General features: G+C 36.2%; 1 protein-coding gene across 1 annotated transcript in view; it reads left to right on the top strand.

Annotated features, from left to right (window-relative positions):
- The window catches only part of LOC131035123 (hydroxyphenylpyruvate reductase), a 46,794-nt gene extending 27,120 nt beyond the window's left edge, over positions 1-19,674 (top strand). The window contains exon 2 of the mRNA XM_057966765.2: positions 18,951-19,674. Coding sequence (XP_057822748.2) covers positions 18,951-19,469 — 519 coding nt within the window. The 3' untranslated portion in view covers positions 19,470-19,674. The remainder of the gene's footprint in view (positions 1-18,950) is intronic.
- Positions 19,675-23,816: the final 4,142 nt, after the last annotated feature.

The following is a 23,816-nucleotide window of genomic DNA, read 5'->3' as shown; positions in this document are numbered from 1 at the left end:
AACCTACAGGGTGAAGTGTATATAGAGGTTACAAAACTTATTTGTAACAAGGTGCTTATTTTGTATTGATTCTATAATTCATTGTATTTCACTAAGTTGGTGCTTGGTGTAGGGGTTGGTGCCCATAAATCATTAGGGGTTGGTGCCCTAAACTTTGTAAAACTGTTGTTTCATTGTGATGCTGGATTGGAGCAGTAGACTCCAGCAACATTTCTCACCAAGGTTTTTCCCACTTTGGGTTTTCCTCGTATATCTAATGTTGTGTGATGTGTCTTTGTGTGTGCTTGCTTTATGATCATTTCCTTTATCTCACCGGTATACTCCCTTAGTCTTGGAATTGTTAACCGGTACACAATTTTAGGATTAAAGGTTTTAAGGTTGTTGATAACCACTGATTCACCCTCCCGCCCCCTCTCAGTGGTATCTTGTGTTCTACAAAGAAAGCCTTGAAAATGCCTTGTGACATGGTGGTTTGTCAAAAACATTTGGATCTCCTCTCCCTCATGGTATATATCTTTCAACCACTCTATATGAGTGCTAATTGCTTGCATTACCAAGTTAAGGGAATATATAGTGTATGGTGTCCATTAAATGCATTGATACCCTTTCTCAACAAAAGCACTTGCAACCTTGCAATTTTTCGCATTGTTTGTAAGGAATTGGACAATATTTTCCAAGACCCACTATCTCTATGGACTCAATGAGAATTTTAGAAATATATTCTGCATCCTTGATTTGCCCCTCACGATCAATTGCCTTCAAAAACATTGCCTCTTTGGGGGACATTGTAGTAATATTTATCAAAGGTTGGATTTTTCAATATTTCTATCCATCAAAACTATAGACACTCTTGTTTCAATCCAAGAATCCCTAATTGGTTTAGTGACGTCTCTACAATATTTGGTTTGAGTGATGTCTCTGTGATTTTTTTTCTCTTGCCAATAAGGTGGTGCACACCTTTTCACATCTAGGACTTGTAAAACTAGAAGGTGCACTATTGATTGCCGCCATTGTTTCCTGCCAATATGGTGATCTCACCAAGTTGAAAGGAAGACCATTGGCATAAATGCAATGTGCAACTTTTTCCTTTGTAATGTCTCTTGCTTCATTTTGAAATGCCTTATTTAATGGGCCTCTTTTGTGGGAAAAAGTGGGATTTTCTGCTTGGATAGAGGGTGTCTCCAAGAAAGGATGTTGGGAGGCCATTACTGAATTTGTAGGAAAATCATCGATGTTTTCTTTCCTAAAGGATGAGATCTCAATTTTTCTATTTCACTCACAACATTGGCTTCTTCTCATTCTTTTTAATTTTTTTTCTTTTGGCAACCCCTTCCTAGTCAGCTTCTTCTCGTTCTTTAAATTGTTTTCTTTTCATAATAGAGTGGCTGAAAGATGTATAACCCCAGCTCTTGGAAGTTGTTCAAGCATCGTAACATAATTACATAAAGGAGATGCTTGATCAATCCTAATTTTTTTGTTTGTGTCAATACCTATTAAACTTGAACTAGTGGCCTTTCCAAATAGATTGCAATTTGATTTTGCTGTTATAAGAAATTATAAAATTTTAAGATAAAAATTAAATAGATAAATGCAACCCTACAATATGTATAAACTAATGAAAGTTCAAAATGAACACCAAAAAGCATTCTAAGAAATATTAAAACTAGTTTCTTTTTTATTTTTTTTTAAATTAAAAAAATAAAAGCTTGAAAAATATTATATCTATTCTATAATGATCATCTTAGTTGTCCTTTTTAGTTTGTTTAGTGTAACTTGTTGTTTATAACTAGGTAAGATGGGTTCAGATTGCCTTAAGGCAACATCCGAACCCATATAGGACTGGGTCCTATCTTAAAGGGGTAACGTGCCCCCAAGACAAGTCCGGCCCCATAACTCCACGCCACACTAAATACACCACGCCTCAATAAAACAAATTGGCGCCAAAAAGGATTAAGGCCGACTTGGGGTATATGGGTTAAAGACTCATATAAATAAAGTTAAATTGCAAACACAATCAATCACTTCATCTCTTATGCAATCAGCGAACTAGCTCTGCAACTAAAGATGCGAAATATAGAAGAGGATTGTGCGAACTTGTCCAAGAGGATATAAGCATTTTGGTGCAGACTTGGTGTATTTAGAAGGGCAGATCTGATATACTAAAAGGGATCAGATCTGGAGAATCAAGCTAAGTATTGTATTTATGCAATTCAGATTGAATACATAATCTGACCTGTGGGTCTTTAGTGCTGGGTTTTTCCTCCTTGGAGGTTTTCCCAGGATATTTGTGTTTTTCTCTTGCTCTCTTGTTTCATTCTTGGATTTACTTGATTATGGTTTACTAAATGCTAACAAATAATTAAATGTTACAAATCTGATTACTGAACTAGGGCACAAATTTAACATAACTATTGCTTCTTTTATAAGAACACATAGTTAGCGTTTTAGTTTTTTAAAGCGTTTTTAGCTTTTTAGTTTTAGGTTGAAGCCTTAGTTTAACTATTCGATCTTTTTAGAACACTGTCTTGTAATTCCTTTATATACGTTGTATATTCATGAATAAATCATTCAATTATTTTTCATGGTATCAAAACGGGTCGATGGGCTTTTTAGGTTTTGGCGAATATTTGTGGAAGTGTTCCCTGGAAATTTTCTTTCTAGAAATTTTTTTAATTAATTTTTTTATGAAAAAATTGTTGGAGTTTTCTTGTGATTTTCTGTGGGTTCGTTCGTGATGGTTTCTTCCTTTGCAATTTGTCTTTGTGAAGGTTTTGCTTTGAGGTAGATTTTTTTGGGTCGTGTATTTCGCAATCTTTTGTTTTTTGTAGTCCGTTTTGAAAAATCATGGATTCCAGTTTAATTTTTTTCAAGGCTAGCGTCGGATTTTGTTTTCATGGAGACGCTTTTGTTTTGCGTCCGTTTTTTTGAGGCATGATTTCACAAGCTTTGGAGTCGCGATTTCAGCGCTTGTCTTTTTCTGTGCCTACTTGTTTTTTTTCGATGCAATTCTTGGCGCAAAGGGTTTTGGTAGCATCTAGTTTTTCATGGGATTTTTCCTGCTTGGGAAGTTTTTTTTCAACCTATTTTTTCGTGCAATTTTTTGTCAGAGAAAAAATCGCAATTTTTCTAGCTTTTGTTTTCTATTACTATGCGTTTTTCTAGTGGCTGTTTTTCCAGACGATGTGACGGTGCATGATTCTGTGTTTTTCGCCCGTGTCGTGTTTTTGGAGCTTGACTCACGTCGGGAATTTTCAGCCATGCGACAATTTGTTCGCGTCGTGGTTCTCTGTTCACGATGTGTGTGCAATGTTCGGTTTTTTTCTTTTGTTTCTGGGCGATGACTATGTTTTTTTGCACGTTTTGGGTGCTTTCAGAAATCGTGGATTTCGTTTGGGGTTTTAATAATTTTTTTAAGTCCTAAAAAAAATTTGTTTTGCGGGTTTTTATATTTTTTTTCCTTAAAAAAATATTTTTGAGTTTTTATAATTTTTTCCTCAAAAATTATTTGTATGGGTTTTTTGATTTTTCTCCAAAAAAATCATGGGAGGGTTTTGCTTGATTTTTTCCTCAAAAATCAGTGTTTTGTTGCATGATGTCTGGTTTATTGCCGTGCCACGTTTTAGGGTTTTCACAATTTTTTCCTCAAAAATTGTTTGTAGGGTTTTCATGATTTTTTCCTCAAAAATTGTTCATAGGGTTTATAATTTTTAAGATTAAAAATTATCATCTATAATTTGCGAAGTTTGTGTGGGTTTTTTGGTTATCTGGGTTTTACCGTTGTCAACAAAAATGATGATTTGTAAATCTAGTTTTTAGTGTTTGATGATTTTTTCCACAAAAATCGTGGTTTTTTGCAGTCAATTTTGGGTTGCACCTAGAGTTGCTGGGGCGAACATCTGCAACCATGGCATCTTCCAGTCTTTTTTGGAGTTGCTAGAGCAAATAGTGCTTAGTGCTCTTTTGCAAAAGTTTTTGCGGTTTTGATCAAAATTGTGTTTGTTGCTCATTGGAGGGTTTGCCGATTTTTCTTCAAAATTGTAGTTTCAGGTTTCTAAGGATTACATCAGGTTGGACAGTTTCTGGTACTCTTGGTCATTAACATTTTGTAGATCCTGGGACGATCTTCGTAACAACAGAGTGTTCTTTGCATTTGTGCATTTGTGATCAAAAGACCTGCAATGTCTTCTGTAGGGTAATGAGTATGATGACCATTAGGGATGGTAATAAAATAATACTATATCTATTCTATAATGGTCATCTTAGTTGTCCTTTTTAGTTTGTTTAGTGTAACTATTGCTTCTTTTATTAGAACGCATAGTTAGCTTTTTAGTTTTTAGCTTTTTTAGTTTGTTAGTTTCAGGTTGAAGCTTTAGTTTAACTGTTGATTCTTTTTAAAACACTGTTGTGTAAGTCCTTTATATACGTTGTATGTTCATGAATAAATCATTCAATTGTTTTTAAAAAAAATAATCGAAAACTAAAAAATTAATTAAAAACTTGAAAACAATTGTTAAAAAACTAAAGAATCAGTTGAAATGCTTACCTTAGATGATTAGATCTCCTTTGTGCAAGTTATCTCTACCCATTTGGTACTTTGTGATTGATCTCCTTAGAAAAAACTAGTTACCTTTCAAAATGCAAAAATGAAGAAAAATGGTTGAGCAATGTGTGTTAGGAGAGAACTGAAGTTTCAAAGGGGTAAAATTTAGGTATAGTGGGCTTTTTAGGGTTTTTTTCACATTTATATTAAAAAAAGTGTTTTTTTGTTTTACAGGCCTGCAATGCCTTGGTGCTTGTGGGAGTTCTTAGGAGTGCCCCAACTGCCTTGGGTTCCTTGTGGGTATGCTACTTGCATACCCATAGGGAGCCCAGGGTGGTTGATGCGCTCCCATTGTTGCTCTCAGACTTGCACTATTTCAAAGTAGGCATGGGGTACCTGGGAGAAGAATTCGATAACATAGGCCATCATCGTCTTATGTAGCTACTTTGATTGCGTTCACTAAGAACAAGCCACATAGAGGGGCAACTGGCAGGCTTGTTACTTTGATCTTGTATAAGAAGGGTAAATAAAATATTGTGTTGATGCTTTTTATTGTGGGGATGAAATTCTTGAGTTCCATGCCATTTCTACTAGTCAAATGCTTTGGCTCTTGAATTTACTAGGCTAAATATCTAACTTAATCACCTGCTAGGAAAAGTCTTCAAAAATCAAATTATTCTTTTGGAATTCTTTTTCTTTTATTTAGTTTGCCTTTTTGGAAGTCAATTTTTTGCCTAGAATAGGGAATATTTGATTCCAAAAGATCTACAAGATACTACTATTTTCTTTTTTTTAAAGAAGCATTTTATTACCAACTCTATAATTGAATGTAATATGAGTCCGTGGAATAAAGAAAAATTGTTGTCTCCCTTGGTCATCTTTAATATAATGCTATTCCCCAGGAAAAGTGCAATCATTTAAATGGGTTTAATCACTACATTGCTTCTATCTAATTGGAAAGATTGTCGGCCTCCTTGTGCTATTAACCCAATTGAGTCACTCTCACAACAAACAAGAATAAACTAGCAAAGATTACAACATGAACATTAGTTCTTATAATAGAAATGTATATGTACTGCTCATAGAAATCTATTCAGGCCAGACATTGGGCATTGGTGCAAATAAGGAAGGAACAAGATAATAATTTTATTAAACTTATGAAAATTGGTTTATTTATCTTCGATTCTACTTGAAATAAAATACAGTCAATCAAATAATTACTACCCAATGTAGGAAAACATCAATACATATTTAGAGCTTAGTTATCGGATTCGTGGGTTTGGATCTGGAATCGGGTTTGGGTTTGCCTTTGGTTTGAACATGAGTGCCCATGCCAAACCTGGGCGAACCTAGGCGTTTCGGGCACCGTCCTCAAAGTTGGTTCTTAACATTTGTTTATTCACATTATCTGGAAAATGCATTTTTCATAATGCTAGACTTTATTTGCATCCCTTTATTCGGAAGACAATAATAAATCTTGGATATCATAATCTTGTTATCTTGTAAGTGTGATAATAAATCCAGGGGTTGGCTTTGCTGTCGAAAGTGTGATAATTTGGATTGCATTTCTTAATAAACTGATGGGCATGTTAATTCTATATTGATGTCTGAAAGCTTGAGGATGGTTCCATTTTGAATACCTTGTGGGGTTTACTTGAGAGCTGAACTTGGTAATCACTTTATACAAGTGAACGCAAACTGAGTAGATGTGATTTGTATTCCTGTGTAATTTGTTGCCTCAATTGATTTGAAGATATTTTTAAATTCTTATTTTCTGCCTCGTATTGTTCACTATTATACAATTTTCTAGCGTTCTTATGTAACTTAAGAAATGAAATCTTCTTTCTTTGCTTGAAGCTTCTATTTAATATCCAAATGCTCTGAAACGATCCATTCCACTGTATTGAAGAACGCAGTTATATGATGAATAGCTTTCTAACTTGCATTTTCCTTTATTCTCTATATGTTGACATACCTCAAATCACCCTATTGTACTATGCATATATTCCATATGCCAGTTGAAAACGATTTTGCCCATTTCTTCAAAGTTATATTTTATAATTTTGATGTTTGAACATATACATACATACATATATATGGGCATACCCGTACCAAAGGGGATTTTTTTTGGCTGTACCTGCATATGCAAACCTGTATCCCATACCTGAATCAACAACTTAGATTTAGAGAGATGGTGTACATCTCACAATTGATTTCCATAATTGATATAGCAATTTTATCGGGTTGATTTTCTTCTAGAATGCAAATTTAACAGTAGGTGCTGCACCTTGCACATCATGTGTTTCAGACACCAAAATAATTCACAAGTGTCCATGCAAAATCTAGTACTTGAAAAACTAGTTTTGAAAAGATGTATGACAATATAACAGTATAAGAATTACATTTCAAATGAAACTATAGGAAATTTGAAATACTAAATCTAAATACCAAGATTTCTTCAATGCTAATTGCTAAATAAAATTTGACAAATGAAATTGTCAAATTGGAGATTTCTATTATATTGAAAAAGGAAAATATGAATATCTGATGCCATTGCAAAGTCTATGATAATAAAGATGATTACATGATTCATCGTTACAATGAGTAGCCAAATACAAATACTAATAGCAATAGCATTACAAAAGAGACTAGAGTCAAAGACAAAATTACAAAACTTAAAACTCAAAATGTAGCTAATGGAGGCCTCTTATCATCTGTGAACTCCTCCTCGCTGGAACTATTGGACTTCTGAAGATCAAGATCCCTCAAGCTCACACCAACTAGCCCTGCATCTGAAGTGGTAGGATCATCCTCGTCAATCTGTGAAGGCTCCTCTGGCTCTACATCCCATCGTGCCGTTGGACTCTCTTTGTACACAAGTGTCTTGCGGTCCATGAGATGCAAAGCACTATGTATAGCCACAAGCTTCTTTGCTCTGTTAGAGGTAAGTCTATTCCTCTTAAGAGAGTGGATGAAGCTATATGTAGACCAGTTCCTCTCAGCAATTGAAGAACTAGAAACCTGGGATAGCAGATGGATGGCTAGAGTGGTGGTCAAATATTTCGGGCCATGACAATTCCACCACAAAAGTGGGTCCTCATGTGCCATAGTTTCTATATGCATCTTTGCCGCATCTAAATAACCTCTAAGAGTGGCAAATCTTCCCCACTCAGTGTGAATTGTGCTGACATCTCTAGAATCAAACATCTTCTCTACGCACCTAAAGAAACCCGCCTTCACCTCATCATCCTGAATTGGTGTCACTCTACCCGATCTAGCCTTGTACCACTTAGGATTCAAGGCAAAGGCAGCCACATGCAAAGGAGCGTTCAACTTGTCCCATCTACGCTGAATGATAGGCCGGATTTTCTCATTGTAGAATGCTAGAGAGGGGTCCTTCACTCGCACAACAACCTTCATCTGGTCAAGCATAGAGTCAATGCACTCATACACCTCTCCAAAGTTAGGTGCATCTCCATCCCCACATATGATCACTTGGAATACTGGAGAAATGATGGAGACAATGTATTTCACATCAATCCAAAACACATCACTCTTCACTATCTCCTTCACCCTTCTCCCCTGCCCTGTCTTGGCCTCAACCCACCTATTCCACTCATTAGTCATAACCATGAGTTGCAATGCCTCTTGCAACTCAATCATTCTCTCCAAGAGAATGAAATAGGATGCATATCTGGTCTTAACTGGTTTCAAGAACTCCTTCGCGAAGGTCCTGAAGAGTGCATGTGAAGTGTGGTGGTTGCAGATAAACATCTGCACATCTCTCGCATCGGTGACCACTCCTCTAATCCAGTCAATCTTCTCATGTCCTTGAGTGCATTGTTCATGGCATGCACACAACATGGGGTCCACCAAATCTGTCTATAGGCTGCCTCAATGAGTCTCCCTGCTGCTCTACACACATGGGCTGCATCTTTCACTACTTGGACCACATTTTGTGGCCCAACCTCCTCAATAGCCTCCTTGAGGACCTGAAACTGGAAATCAGCATCTTTACGATGCCCTGTACAATCAATTGCTCTAAGGAAGTATGGGCCTTTTGCACATGTGACCATGATGTTGATGAGTGGACGATGGCTAATGTCCGTCCACCCATCCATAACTATGCTACACCCCGATGCCACTCAACATGCCTTCATCTTCTTCATCAAAATATTGATCTTGGAATAGCATTTATCCAAGATCGAGGTCCTCATTTTCGTCTCCCCAGGTGGCACATAAGATGGTCCTCCCTTCGCTACCATAGCCATCATCTCCCTATAATGAGGAGACCGTGTAACATGAAATGGAATGCCATTGGCAAAGAAGAACTTGCCAATGGATTCATCTATCTCATCTCTTAGTTGCTCATTAAACATATCAACAATGGGGTTACTCTGTGGTGTTTGCAACCTACGTTTCCCTACTTTGGCGGCACTAGAAGTGGAAGTGGATGGAGATCCAAACATCATTCCTCTCTTCTGCGATGCGAAGCATGAGAAGTATGTGGCGGATTCTGGCTGTGCTGAAGAGCTGCCCTAGCAGACAAAGTAGTAGGCATTGAAATATTTGTGTCATTTGGAAACCCCCAAAGCCTGTTAAACTCAATTCTGTACTTTATATTTTTAGCTTCCTCCAAAAACTTACAATGTCTCACACCTTTTCCTCTCCAAAAAAGAAAGTGTGCATTCACCCTACTAATGCTACCAGACCATTCAGTGTCACAAATGTTGCACTTCCACTTCCTTGTTCCTCCACTTGAATGTGATGTGCCTTGTACTGATATGCTTGAAGCAAACTGTTTGAGAGGAGACTTAGGATCAAAATGACCCCTAGCATATGGTGCCAACAACTCTAAAGGGCAACCTGTACTAGCTGGTGCACTCGCCATAGAACTAGATTGGGCTCCAGGATCAACGCCATGGTCACCCCCCTCATTTTCAGGTTCAAATTCTGAATCATTCTCACTATGAGAATGGATTTCCATCTCATCCTCACTCATGCCTTGGGAGCTCATTGTGAAATTGACATTGCATTTCACAAAATAAAAATAAAAATAAAATCAGCCTAGTTTAACAATTTGTTTTTTTTCCTATTCATCTCAAAATGAGATTTGATGTTGAATCTTGAGGGCAATTCATCATTTTGCCCTCAAGATTCAACATCAAATCATTTTGCCCTCAAGATTCAACATCAAATCTCATTTTGAGATGAATAGGAAGAAAAAAACAAATTTAAAGCTAAACAAACAAAGAACCAAAATTGACATTGAAAATTAGAAAATAAAACCTAGCTTGCCGGTTTGGGTTTGGGCACCGGTTTGGCTTCGAAGAACTAGTATGCTGGTACGGCAAAATTTTGAAAAGGGGTTTGGGTTCATTAGTACAAAAACATGTAATTTTTTTTATTTTATATATATATATATATATATTTTAATATTTGTGCAGCCTGTAAACATGAATTAAGATTAGCATGTCACATAGCATCATATAAACAACATAACAAACATAAACTTGTAATCATAGCATCATGATCATACCATAATAGCATCATATACATCAAGTTTAATATCAAAATGACAAAATATTCAAGTATCATTGTTTCAACTTTCAACAATATAAAGTTTAATCATCAAATGGATCAGCTAATTCATCCTCCTCCTCCTCCTCCTCCTCATCCTCCTCATCATTGACATTGACATTAGATGAGCCAATGCCACTTGCACTTGCACTATAAGTTTGCTTGCCCTCCAAGTCATCAAGTGTCAATGCAAGAAGCTGAGAAGCAGGAGCATCCAAATTAGTAATGCTCTGGCTCTATATCCCACATCTTCGTTTCCCCTTGTGTGTAGTCACGTTGTTTGTGTGAAAGAAGACGTAGGTTGGAATGCACATATACTAAATTCTCCGCTCTTTTTGATAGCAACCTATTGCGCTTTATTGAGTGGATGAAAGAGTATGTGCTCCAATTTCTTTCTGAAGCAGATGAACTAGCAACCTATGAAGACAAAGTAAACAATTAAAGTTATACATTAATAAAATTAAATTTAAAAATTACTAGCAACCTATGAAGACAAAGTAAACTATAAATAAACTTCTGATAATTTTAATTAATTAAACTTACTTGTGATAAAACTTTTACAGCGAGGGGTTGTAGGTGTTGGAAGCATGCACCATGGAAGTACCACCAGCTATGAGCATCCTTCTTGGATCTATGACGAAGTGCCTCAACACTTAGACCATTCCCATTTGCGAATTCTATGAACTCATTTGTAACAATATCTCGCAAATCATCATTAGGATATAGTCTAAGAAATGCTGCCTTGTACCCATCAGATACTTCTAGATCTCTCCATGGTGGAATCCTTCCTGGTTTATCAAGAAACTGATTGCTATAGTACTTTGGTGTCAATGCATAGGCAAGAAGATGCAAAGGAGTGGTCATCTTATTCCACCTTTCTACAATAATTGCTTTCACTTCTTTGAAGAATTGCTCCTCGAGGTCATTCCCTTTTGCATTTATAGTGAACTTTATTTTTTCAAGCATTGAGACAATGCCATCATAAATCTCACCAATGCAAGGCCTATCCATGTTGGTATAGCGAATCATACTCATAATGGGCTTAGTGATACTTAGGAGATATGTAACAAGATCCCACCATTTCTCATTCAATATTCTCTCCCTAATTTTTTCTGCCCTCTCACTGCTACTCTGCTTCCATACAGTCTAATTGTTGCTGATCACCATATTGCATAGTGCCACTCTAACTTTTACAAATCGTCTTAAGATGATTGTGTTTGATGCAAAACGGGTCTCAACAACCTATAACACAAATTAATGCCAAAATGATTAAAAAATAAAGCCAAACTTTAAAGAAGAATACACAATATAGCTTACACAATGATATTATGAACACTGAAATTAAAAAAATCAGAAAATGTAAAATTAAATTACTATTTCACTTACCTTCAATAGCTCCAAATTCGAAAAGGATCTAAAAATCCCTTGAGACATGTGGTGGTTTGTGATGAACATCTAGATGTCCTCAGCCTCTGCATACACATCTATAATCCATTTTATTTTAGTCCCAATCCTTTGTAGCATAAGATTGAGTGAATGGACTGCACAAGGTGTCCAAAAGATGTGATCATAACGTTCCTCAACCAACAAACCAGCAGCTCTACAATTTCTTGCATTGTCCGTTATGACTTGGACAACATCGCGGGGTCCCACTGACTCAATGGCGGAGATGAGAATTTTTGCAATAAATTGGCCATCTTTTACTTGGCCCTCACAATCCACAACTTTCAAAAACATTGCCCCTTTAGGGGACACCGCTATGACATTGATCAAGGGATGATTTTTAGTATCTTTCCACCCATCTGAAACAATTGTTACACCTGTCTCTGCCCATGAATCCCTTATGGGTTTCAATGCAGTTTCAACCCTCTTCACCTCTTTGTCCAATAATGTTTCACGTACCTTCTCATAACCTGGGCCCTTATACCCTCTTGGAGCTTCATTAACACTTTTTATCATTTGCTTCCAATATGGGGAGTGAACTTCATTGAAAGCCAACGCATTTGCACAAATGCACCTTTCTATATCTTGGTCAGCAATGTCTCTACTCTCATTTTGAAATGCGGTTTCTAAAGGCCCCTTTGTTCTTTTGCGTGTCAAGGGTGGTTCATTTTCAGGTTCATTTGTGGAAAAGAAGGGGTGGTCTTGTACTACAACATCGGGATGAGATGGGGCTTGCATTCCCCTTATTTTCTTTGCAGAGGTTTGAGTCAATCTACGGGCTTCTCTCTCTTTTGCCTCCTCATGCTTCTTAAAATATTTCATCACTATCTCATCTAGTTTAGGGTTACCATCTTTTCCAAGGCATTTTTTGATGCCTCTTCCTTTTATTCCACACAAATGGCCTACTACCCGATAATATGAACTATTACGTTCAATACCACATCCTTGGCATCTCCAACGGAATCCCCCACCTCCTGGAAGTGGGTTTAAAATATCAACATACTTCCATAAGGGAGAATTTGGATGATTTCTTTGTTTTGTAATTGTTTGTTCATTGCCAACGGAGGAAGAGGTAGATGCCATTTTAGTTCCTATGGAAAGAAATAACATAAACATATTCAAAAACAAAAACAAAATAATGAAAAACAATTAATGTTTCATGTTGGAAAATTTGGGAAACAAAAATAGTTGGAAAAAAATGTTAAAAAATCTACCTCTTGTAGGCAATGGGAGCTTGCAAATGTATGGAAATGATGCTGCAGCACTTGTTGAAGCTTCAAAAATCAGTCTTCAACTCCTATTTGATCTTGGAAGCCAAATTTTGTTCACCCTTTCTTCAACCTGCTCTCATAAAACTTTTGTTTGCAACACAAATGAGGTGAAATGAGTGAATATAATGTTTTAGAAGTCACTTTTAGGGTATGAGTTTCACTTTTTACATGGCGGATTTTAAAAAAACTAAAATTTTGCATAAAAAAGTGCGTTTTGGGCTGCCCAGCCATTCGGGTTCGACCTGGGTCCGCCCGGGTTCGACTTGGTTCGATCTTGGTCCACCCGGGTTCGAACCGGGTCGAACCCCCTCTGGGAAATTCGAACCTGGTCGAACCAAGGCCGGACTGGACCCGAACCGGGGGTGAACCTGGTAAGCTAGCCTTTTATCAAATGCAAATCATTTAAAAGTCAAATTGATTATCAGATCAGCTATTGAAGTCCATGCTTACGTCCGACATTCAATCAAAGAAAGTTGTGTTCCACCATGCCAAATTCATTTTAATTCAGCAACCATTGTGCAACTCTTCATCATATAACATATATACAATCACATTGAATTCAGTTAACATTAAAAGAGCCTAAACACAGCTTACACACAAACATATTATTCATTGTGCTCAAGCTACTCAAATTGAGCAATCCAACTAGTCAAACACAAGCAATGTGCCTTTAGTCCATAATGAGATTAATATTTTTGTCAAAACCATTCTGTAAATTTGCATTTCCAAAAATTTTGGTTGAGATTCCTTACTGTGCTACATCTGCAACAATCTGAAAAAGCAATGTGACATAATTTGTAGTTGCTAGCCAATCCTTGATATAAAACTAACCAGTCAATATCATGTTGAGCTTCAAAGGGGCACCATTAAACAATAATTAAAACTGATTCTTCAAAGCCATCCAGATTTGAAGCCCCTCACCTTCCACTTGAGGTTGAGGTCTTTTGCAACAATGAAACGTTTCTGATACACCTGTTCACGGAATGAGAGTCCTATATTGTGATAAATCTTCAATTTGAAAAAAAAAACAATTCTTCCAGTCTTCAGATCATCTCTTTTTACAGAAGGTAACTTTGCTACTTGGATCAAAAGAAAATTTGCAGCTTTGAGCAATGAATAGAAATGGAGTTTTTGATGAGTGGGGAGTGAGAGGTAGTAATGCTTTATTGCTTATATTTTGTGTGTTCTTAGTGACTTAGAAGTCACTTTTCAGGGTAAGTTAGTCTTTTAAGCTTTTTTTTTTTTTGCTTTGTGCATTGGAAAAATCGTAGTTACCAAATCCAATTGGATTTTTCAATTGCTAAAGAAATTCTACTATCTTTTTATTTGAAAATTCCAGGATTCCAATATCTTTGCACCTCTTGAAAATGACTCTTTATGTTTGGGGGGTGGGTTATCCTTGGTTTTAGTGTGGATCTGTTCAGGGTTCTGCCTGGGCCTGTAGGTTTGATAGATGCACTTGGTTCTAACCTGCAAGCTTGTGTAGAATCTTAGATGTACTTGGGACAAATCCCAAATGGGATCTGTAGTTGGTCTGAAGTGTTTGGATATTAGATGGGTTCTAAGGAAACCTGGTAATAGGGGCATTAACTGTTTCAAGGTAATGATATTTTCATTTCTATGGATGAATTTACTAGAAATTTCTCATAATGAAGCTCAATCCCCTTTTCCATGCTGAGCAATTCTGACAAGACAATAACGTATTTCTATAGATATCTTTGTCCTCCAAGAGTCCAATCTAAGACTATAGCCCAAAGAGTCATCAAATTAACTAAATCACCAAGTTTTACTATAATTTTGAAACTCACTACAATGTCTCCATTACCATTTACATAGGTGAGCATAGGTAGATGACCTTGAGGACTCAAGGATACATGTATAATATATTTTATCCCTTAGTAGCCTAAAAAAATGCAAAAGAATGGTATATTGCTCTCTAGCCACTGTTTATTAGTAATACCCTCAAACTTTTCAAGGAAGTAGTACCCAAGGCTTACAATGCCTAGAAAAATCCTGACAAGACGTGTCTGTAGTCCATTGATGAAAACAGTTTGCATGTTTCTTTTACACAGTGGCATTATTAGAAGTGTACTAGTCCAAGCATAATGTACCAATTAAATAACAAGGAACTTGTTGAACAAATATGACTATGAAATTGAAGAATTGAATGCAAACTGCCACTCGTGAGTGTTTGTTTTTGCCTACAGGGGCATTGAGACTGTGGGATGACTAATTGTGGTGTGGTTTAAATCTGTGTTGCCTAACTATGGTGTGGGGTTGAGCTTGACTCATGGACTTTTATCCCCCTTTTAATATTTGATAACATCACTTACCATTACTTCTATAATCCAAATCCTATGTGGAAAGCCTTACTGTGCATGGTGATTTGAACCTGGGTTGTGTTGTGACGTTTTCACACATCTCCCCATTGCAAATGGGGACCCCCTGCTTTTTAGGTCCTCTTGGTCTTTTGGTTTTGGTTCTTTGGGTCTTTTCGCAGCAATCCCTTTGGTCTCCTCGTTCTGCAAGTGTTTATGATGAATTTTGATCATGTTTGCAAGTCATTTGAGCAGATTTGGCTAAGTTTGGAACTTGTTTGGTTTATTTTAGGGTTTTGCCCTTCACACTTAGATTTGAGGTCTTTTCCTTAGGGTTTTGGAAAATCTGAAGGTTACAATGAAGTCAAGACTCTTCAAGCAAGCTACCAGTGAAATTTGAGCGAATTTTGAGCAACTTTCTATTTTTAAAAAGTTCCTATTTTTTAGGGAATGTCATTGCCTCCCGTATTGTCTTTATTTTGCCAAAAATCAAACTTACTATTTTTAGTAAGTGTCATCTCGTCTTGATTTGCCCTAATTTTGACATTTTGTGTAAAGACCCCTACAAATTTTGGACTAGATTTCTTTTTTAGCTTTTGCTGTTAAGCATTTCGTCGAACACATAGCATACCTCTCAAATGAACCCAATTTCTGATTACTATTATATTTGGATGTAATGACATTGCTGGTTAATGGCTGGAATTTGACTGTCTGGCTGCATTAATCTCTGAGTTTGTCTTGAGTTATGTTTGCGAGTTTTTGTGATCAAATAAGCAGTTTTGATTGTTTGTTGTTTCAGATTTCATTCATGAAGTAAAACATACACAAGCAAGAATCATTTGCAACAAAGCATTGAAAGCAAGGAGTTGCTACAACCAGTCTCCATACCATCTCATTACTAATTCAAATATTACGAATTATTGGTATAACACTTTGCAGACCTGGTAATTCTTCAAAACATGAAGAAGAATGCACAGTAGTACTTCCAGCATTGACTCTAGGTACGAAGCACTTGATGGTAGCTTATATGAGCTCCTTCTAAAACTCCACGTCCCTGTAAGTCTATTCCAGCATCACATACTCCACGTCCCTTTAGGTAGTGGACTAGAAAAAGGACCTATGAATCCACTGGTAGAGGATAGGCCAATAGTCCTTATCACATACTCCAAGGTTTGGCGGTTGCAAGACTGTGATGAGATAAGGAGGGAAAGAATGCTTTTCTTTTGAATGCCAGTACAACAAAAAATTATACATAATGCTAGTCAAGTAAATACTATTAAAACAAATTATCTACACATGCGATGTTAAAATACAAATCACAACTCTAATCTAGTCCAATCATGTTGATTGGTAACACAGAGTACATAAGTAATACAAAGAAAGATATGTACCAGAGAATGGACTAGGTAGGGTCAGATTTAATTCATGGACCCTGGAGTTTACTGGCTCTGAGGTACTTTGACAATCTTCTATGAACTCCTAAACTGTGGAGTGTCTATAGAAGCAGCAAACTCTGTAGCTAAAATTTGGCACATTTCTTACGCAGAATAGAAAACCAAAACTTGTACTCTAATATTGCAAAATGTCCAAAAGGTAGATAGAGGACGTAGTTACAGAGTTTGCAAATTTGTGAATTTTAATTGTCAAATTGTTGTGAAAATAGCATGAAATAGAGGCACATTTATAGTGGATCATGCCTACTCATTTTGGGATGATTCCTAAAGAAAATGTTTCCATGGTCTATTTAATTTAATTTAAATAATCAGGCAGGGGAAATGTTCCAAACAGGGAAACTGTCAACAGTCAAATGATAAAAGTTAGGTGGCGAAATCAACAGGCATGTCTCCTCATACTTGAAACTGTCATAACTTAGTCGAATGGACTTGTCTTTGTTAGATTGTTCTAGGATTGATTGAAAAATGTTAGCTCCAGTTCAGCTGTGGATTCTGATTGAGGAATTTAACTTTTGTTTCTTTTTTGGATTTGATGTATGTTCTTTCAGCGACTGACATACTAAATCTAATTTCAGATTTACTCAAAGTTTTCCTTGTTTGGGTTTCACGTATTGAAATTTCAAATCATGTTAATTTGTAACACAGAATATAAAACTGTATAAAATTCACAACCATATGCAATGCAAATAAGATATGTACAAGAGAATGGACTAGATAAGCACCTCATTTAACTGATCTTCCACCTCGGAGTTTAGTTGCTCTGACCTGCATCCACCTTGGAGCTCACTGGCTCTGAGGTGCATTGATCTCCCTCTATTTGCCCTTGGTCTGTTTGAGGTCTATAGGAGCAGTAAAACCATGTTTCAAGAAGAATGTCTTAAGGGAAATTAAATTTTACTTCTAGGTATAGCTAAAATTTAGTACATTTTCCAGGCCGAATAACAGACATAACTCGTAGTCAAATATTGCAATTCGAAGAAAGATGTGTACAGAAAAATTAACTGGCTAGCACCTGATTTTATTGATCTTCCACCTTAGGGATGGCTTATAGAAGCAGCAAATCTATGCTTGAAGAAGAATGTCTTAAGAGACCTTAAATTTTACTTCCAAGGGACTTTAGCTGTAATCTAGCACATCTCCTAGGTAGAATAGCAGACCAAAACTTCTTGTCCAGTATTCCAAATTCCAAATATGAGATAAGAGGTGGGTACAAAATTTACAAATTTGTGATCACTGATTGTCAAATTGTTGTGAAAATAGCATAAAATGGAGGCACATTTATAGTGGATTATTTCCATACACTTGGGAGATATTCAAGATGATGTTTTCATTGCCCTCACTGTGGAAATAGTCAGGCAAGGGAATTGTTACAGATGGCAAAACAACACAGTATAAAGCTTAGGTAGAAAAATTGAAAGCACGTCTCCTTGTCATATCTAGAGGACTCTAGGATTGAGTGAAAAATATGAGCTTTGCTCAGCCATGGGTTCTGATCAAGGAATCAACCATTTGTTTGTTTCTGTATTTTATGTATGTTATTGTCAATGATTGACATGCCAAATCCAATGGCAGATTTACTTGGACACGTTTCTTTTTTCCTTGGTTTGGTTTTCAAGTACTGACATTCCAAATGTACCCTGCCTATCTGAAATAGTTGATGCTGAAAAATCAAGCTATGAGGATGGTGTAATGTCCACTGTGCAATCCCTTGATTTAACATGGCACCATTTGTAAGTGATAATTGCTTGTAAATTAAAGTATTTCCTCTGGCAATGTTAAGGATGCAGAAGCCTTTCTCACTCTGTGGACATAATTTTATCTAAATGGGAGTAAATACATTGGACAAAAGGTTGAAGAACATGATTCAGAAGACGTGCACACAATAGCACATTCACAATTTTTCACACAATTGTCAATATATTTTCTACAGAGCTCAATTTTCAAAAAGGGAATCAATATTTTCTGTAAAGATAATTACTTTGTGACAATCTTTTGTTACAAAAAAGTCATGATTTTTTTATAGCAATATTCATTTCTTATGACCTTGAGTAAGCTTGTTATGTATTTTCTAATGTTACATCAATCTAACAGAGCTTTGTTATTAGATGTGGAGTTTTGTGAGACATGCATTTCTATGCACACAGAATCCATGAGCAAACTGTTATTACGCTGGGTGTAAAATGCTACTTTGCCATTGTACATAACAAGTATCTAGATATTTCACTTTATGATTGTTCATTCTTCCTAGCATCAGATGGTAAATTACTCTTTAGTTCTCCAATTATTGTGTTTCAGGATGTTGATTTATATATTAAACAATGTTCTGTACTATTGATAATTGCAGCTAAGTGGAAAGAACGTTGGGATTGTGGGGCTTGGACGCATTGGGTTGGCCATTGCCAAGAGGGCAGAAGCTTTTGGGTGTAAAATTGCATACCATTCAAGGTCGAAGAAGCCTGAGATCAATTTCGAGTATTTTTCTAGTATTGTGGACCTTGCAGCTAGCAGTGATGTTCTTGTGGTAGCCTGCCCATTATCAAAAGAAACTTACCATGTTGTTGATCAGAATGTTATTGATGCACTTGGACCAAAAGCAATCCTTGTGAATATAGGACGTGGTCCCCTTATAGATGAGAATGAGCTGGTCAAAGCTTTAGTTGAAGGTCGTCTGGGAGGTGCTGGGCTTGATGTATATGAAAATGAGCCTCATGTGCCAAAGGAGCTATTCGACTTGGACAACGTAGTATTATTGCCACATGTGGGAAGTGCAACCTGGGAAACAAGGAAGGAAATGGCAGACCTTGTGGTTGGCAACTTAGAAGCATACTTTTCAAAGAAGCCGTTGCTAACGCCAGTAGAATGAAGAGCAAGAAATTATAAAGACCACTGCATTGATTGCTGATAGTATTCAAACATGGGTTTATGTAACCTTGCAATTGTTTAAGCTATGGTACTCAAACAAATGCAATAGAGAATTCCTTAAATCTTCTACCTGGAATTCCTTGTTTGGCATCTTATTTCTCATGTCTAGCCTTCTATATATTCAATATTGAACATATTTTGCAGAAGATCTTTACTTAATTCTCTCAAACGATATATGCAACCTAGAGTCTAAAACGGAACAGAAAAGTGTAGAAGTCGGAAAGCAATGGTAATTTAAATTGGATTAAAATCAATGCAGTTAATTTAAACAGTAATCCATCATAAATATGCATTTTATGCTGCTAGTATTATAGCTGCCATTAGCAAGCTTGAAGATATCACGTGTTAGACTGCTGAAACACTATCTGTTTGTCTCAAAATTCACCCTTCATAGTAGTGTTTCAGTGGGTGTTTGCTTTGCTACACCGAAAATCTACCCAACTACTTCAGGGTGACAATGGATATTTTATCGGGAGCTGTAACCCAGTAGGTTGTTGGGACAAAAACTTTATAGGGGCAGAACCTTCTGTGCATCCAATCTATGATTCAAAACTCTTCTGGTATAGAAGGAAGTTTTTGAACATTTTTGAAACAATGATATTTTAATATAGTCTTGTCCCATGGCTAGTTATTTCCTGTTGTAAAGATCAATACTTATATGGTAGGTTAGCTGATTTTGTATGGTAAGAAAGTTCCCTGTCTTGCGAAGCCGGAACAAATAATAATTGCACAGTAACGTTTGAGCATTGAGTTCGCCCAAGGAAATATGAAAATCAAACTTAAATAATCTTGTTCTTGGAAAAGGAATATATGACATGTTTTGCCAAAAAACAAAATATAGTTTCCAAGTGAGCTCTTACATTTGAAGATACAACTGATGAATTATAGATAATTGCTATAGGAAAATGAAGCAGAATCTGAAAAGCAGCCATAGAATTTTGGTAAGTTTTACTATCGGTTCCTCCCCGTGTTTATTTTTGAAAGGAATTTTAGCATTCAGCATTCGTGTTCTAAATGTTTGTGGAAATTATCTCATCGTTGCGTACGTCATATTTCTTGAATATTTAAATCTTTCTTTCATCAAGCTAGTTGATTGGTAATTACTTATCCTTGATGGAGTAAATTTTAATTTAAGCAGATAATTTAATAACCAAAAATTCATAATTCTTGAAACTTTGAAGTGCGAGATGATGATCCCTTTAACTTTAGTTATATATCCATTTAGAGTTTGAAGACTAATAAAGCACAAAATTAAGAAATTGTCGCCATTCTGATTGAAAGCTTTGCCAATTAGGAAGTTGGTTTTTGCATGCAAGCCCATGTGTTACCTTCTATTCCTCTTTAGTAATGTGTTAGCATTTTATAGTATCGTGGATTTTTGAAATTCCCTACTTTATATTGTGCACTTTGTTATAAGTGTGGTTGTTGTCGCACCAAAAGATCGACTTGTTAATGCCCGTTACAACCACTAGACTTATAGAATCCACAAGAGGCGGTTAAGCCATGTCACAAATCCGAGTGCTGCGTTGCACAACACAAGGAGACAAGGGCACACACCTTGCAACACACTCATTTTAGTATGCATGTTTTTAGCATGTTTTAGGATTCATTTAGGTAATTTCTATGCCTAAAAATTCATTGTCAAGATGCCATATGGAATAAACATTGATTAGTGTTTGGTTTTAATCAATTCTTTAACTTCTTGAAGATTTTCATCTACCTAGATACTGATGCAATTGGAATTGTCTACAAGGGTTGAAGTGGTCTAAAATGATCAAAAGCTGATTTGATAGCATTTTTTTTGCATTTTTGAAATAGCTACAAGCATGAGTTTCATAAACTGCTATTTTTGATCTCATTATACACGCCTTTATCGCAAGTTATATAATTCTCTCTTGCCTACATATTTTGATTTTCGGCTTGTCCCTTGTCATGAATATTTTGAAACTAATTGTAATCACTATATTGTAGTTATGCAACTCCAAAACTAATAAATTTACATTACTCTTCATTACCAAAACCTTTGGCATCTTGACTATTTTATTACCAAGATTCCTTTTCTATGCTAGATTGCTCTAGCATGACCTAGCCATCAAGATGTAGAAATCAATAGTAATCCAAAATTCTGAATAAAAAATAGAATAATCAACACCTATATTATATATAGTGAAAATAGTGCAGTTGAAACATTGCACTAATCCAAACATATAAAGGAACAATATATGTATCCTATAATACAACAAAGAAATCTAAATGACTATAGAAAATCTCATCAAGAAAACACATTGATAGTAATACTAAACATTATTCGGATGAGTAGTGGAACCAAAGAAAAATCAATAGACATAAGGCACAAATGCTTGAGGCATTACATCCCCCTCTGTTAGAGTAGGCTTATTCTTAGAAGTTCTAAAAAAGTTGAGCATATAGACTAGCACCCTCCTATGTAGTTTTTATGTCATCAAGTGGGTCCTATTGGACCCTTTGATAGAATTCTCAACTCAAAAGTCTCAACTCTAAAACCTTTGATGTTACAATATGTGGATGAAATCCAAAGAAGGCTACCTACCCTCAACCTACAAGGAACTCTAATCAAGAGGATGTCATGTCTAGAATATATTAAGTAAAAATAATTGAAACACATCATAAATACGTGAACTTGTGCAACAAGGCACACAAGAATGTGATAGGACCAATCCTCCCTAGGATATCAAAAGGTCCAATAAAGCATAGTTCAGTTTTAGAACCTTTTTTTTTGTACTAGATTGGGTTCTTATACAATCACACTCTTTAGAAGATATGATCACCAACCAAGGAGTGTTCGTCTAATCTCTTAGCATCAACATACTCTTTCTAAATTGATATCTGCTCTCTAATTTGATTTACCTATTTTAAGAAAACTCAACATTGTACAAATAATCCTCCCACTTAGATTGTTGGAAAATAATATATGTGCAAAGCATATTCTCTAGGATATAGTTCACTTTTTCAGTGTAACCATCATTCTTTTGGTGATTGGCTAAGCTAAATTTGAGTTGAGTATCAAATGGATGCTGATTTTTTTCCCATAAGGATGTGAACATATTATCATAATCTAATATGATCCTATGAGGCACCCTATTCATGCATAAAATATCCTCCATGAAGGTGCATGCAATATGTTTTCATGAGTTAGAAATAGGAAATTTTGATTAACTCATCTACCCTCACAATGATTACATCATGACAACAAGAAGAAATAGGTAACTAATGACAAAATTTACATAAATCATGTCTCATTTCCACTAAGGAATGTCATGTAGATATAAAAGTCGTATAGGGTACTAAAGCTTTATATTGACCTTTTGAGACTAGATACCTAGCAACACAATTAACATTGTCTCATCCCAATCAATTGTTACAACTTTCAAAGGTTTGCATGCATCTTCTTCACACCAAGATGTGTTCCATAAGATGCACGATGTGTCTTAAACAACACAATAGTGTGAAGACCACCTAAAATAGTGTAGAGGGGAAAAAGTGAACCACTCCAATAGGTAGGTGAACACCAGTTGGGGACTTACTATTAATCCTTTCCACTCAGGATGCGGTACAAACTATAAGGCTGTTAGGTACCCCTTAGATGACATTGAATGCGTTGCAAAATTCTTTTGATGCAACTCTATGACGCTCCGGTTGAGGATGCATGTGAGGGCCTTAAACGTCAGTGCGACATGTTGGCGTCGTGTATGGACAAAGTCACATAGTTCGTATAAAAAATAGTCTATGACAAAAATGTATCTAAATAATAAAAGCAAGGAAATAATAGTGCCAAAATATAAATACGACTATCTATGAAATGATGAAAGAGAAATGTAAAGAAGTCTTTCAACCAGTCCATGCTTGAAGTCTCTAGCTACCTCGTCGAATCAACTCGACAATCTGCACACAAAGCAAACAAAGATGAAAGGTTGTGGTTGTGTTTTAGAGGCCTGCCACAGTTAGACCCCCGCTTTGGTATTTCCACCTCCATGGACAACCAAGATAGATAGATGGAAAGTTAATGAAAATAATAAATAAATGAAGATATTAATGAATAATATGCTATGAAGATAGTAAAAGAAAGAAGAAGGAGAAGACTCCTCATCCACACCTAAAGCAAGAAGCTTGGCGGATGGAGAAGAAGAAGGCGGTCTCCCTCAAAGCATGATAACAATAGCAACGTGTGAGAGAAAAGTATGCAACCAAAGGTTGCTTCCAAATAAGTGAAGATGCAAGAAACAAGTAGAGTGATCGAATGAATAACCAG

This window comes from Cryptomeria japonica, chromosome 6 (genome assembly GCF_030272615.1).
Source record: "Cryptomeria japonica chromosome 6, Sugi_1.0, whole genome shotgun sequence".
Lineage (NCBI taxonomy): Eukaryota > Viridiplantae > Streptophyta > Pinopsida > Cupressales > Cupressaceae > Cryptomeria > Cryptomeria japonica.
Note: the sequence above shows the minus strand (reverse complement) of the source record. Positions and strands in the feature narration are given on the sequence as shown.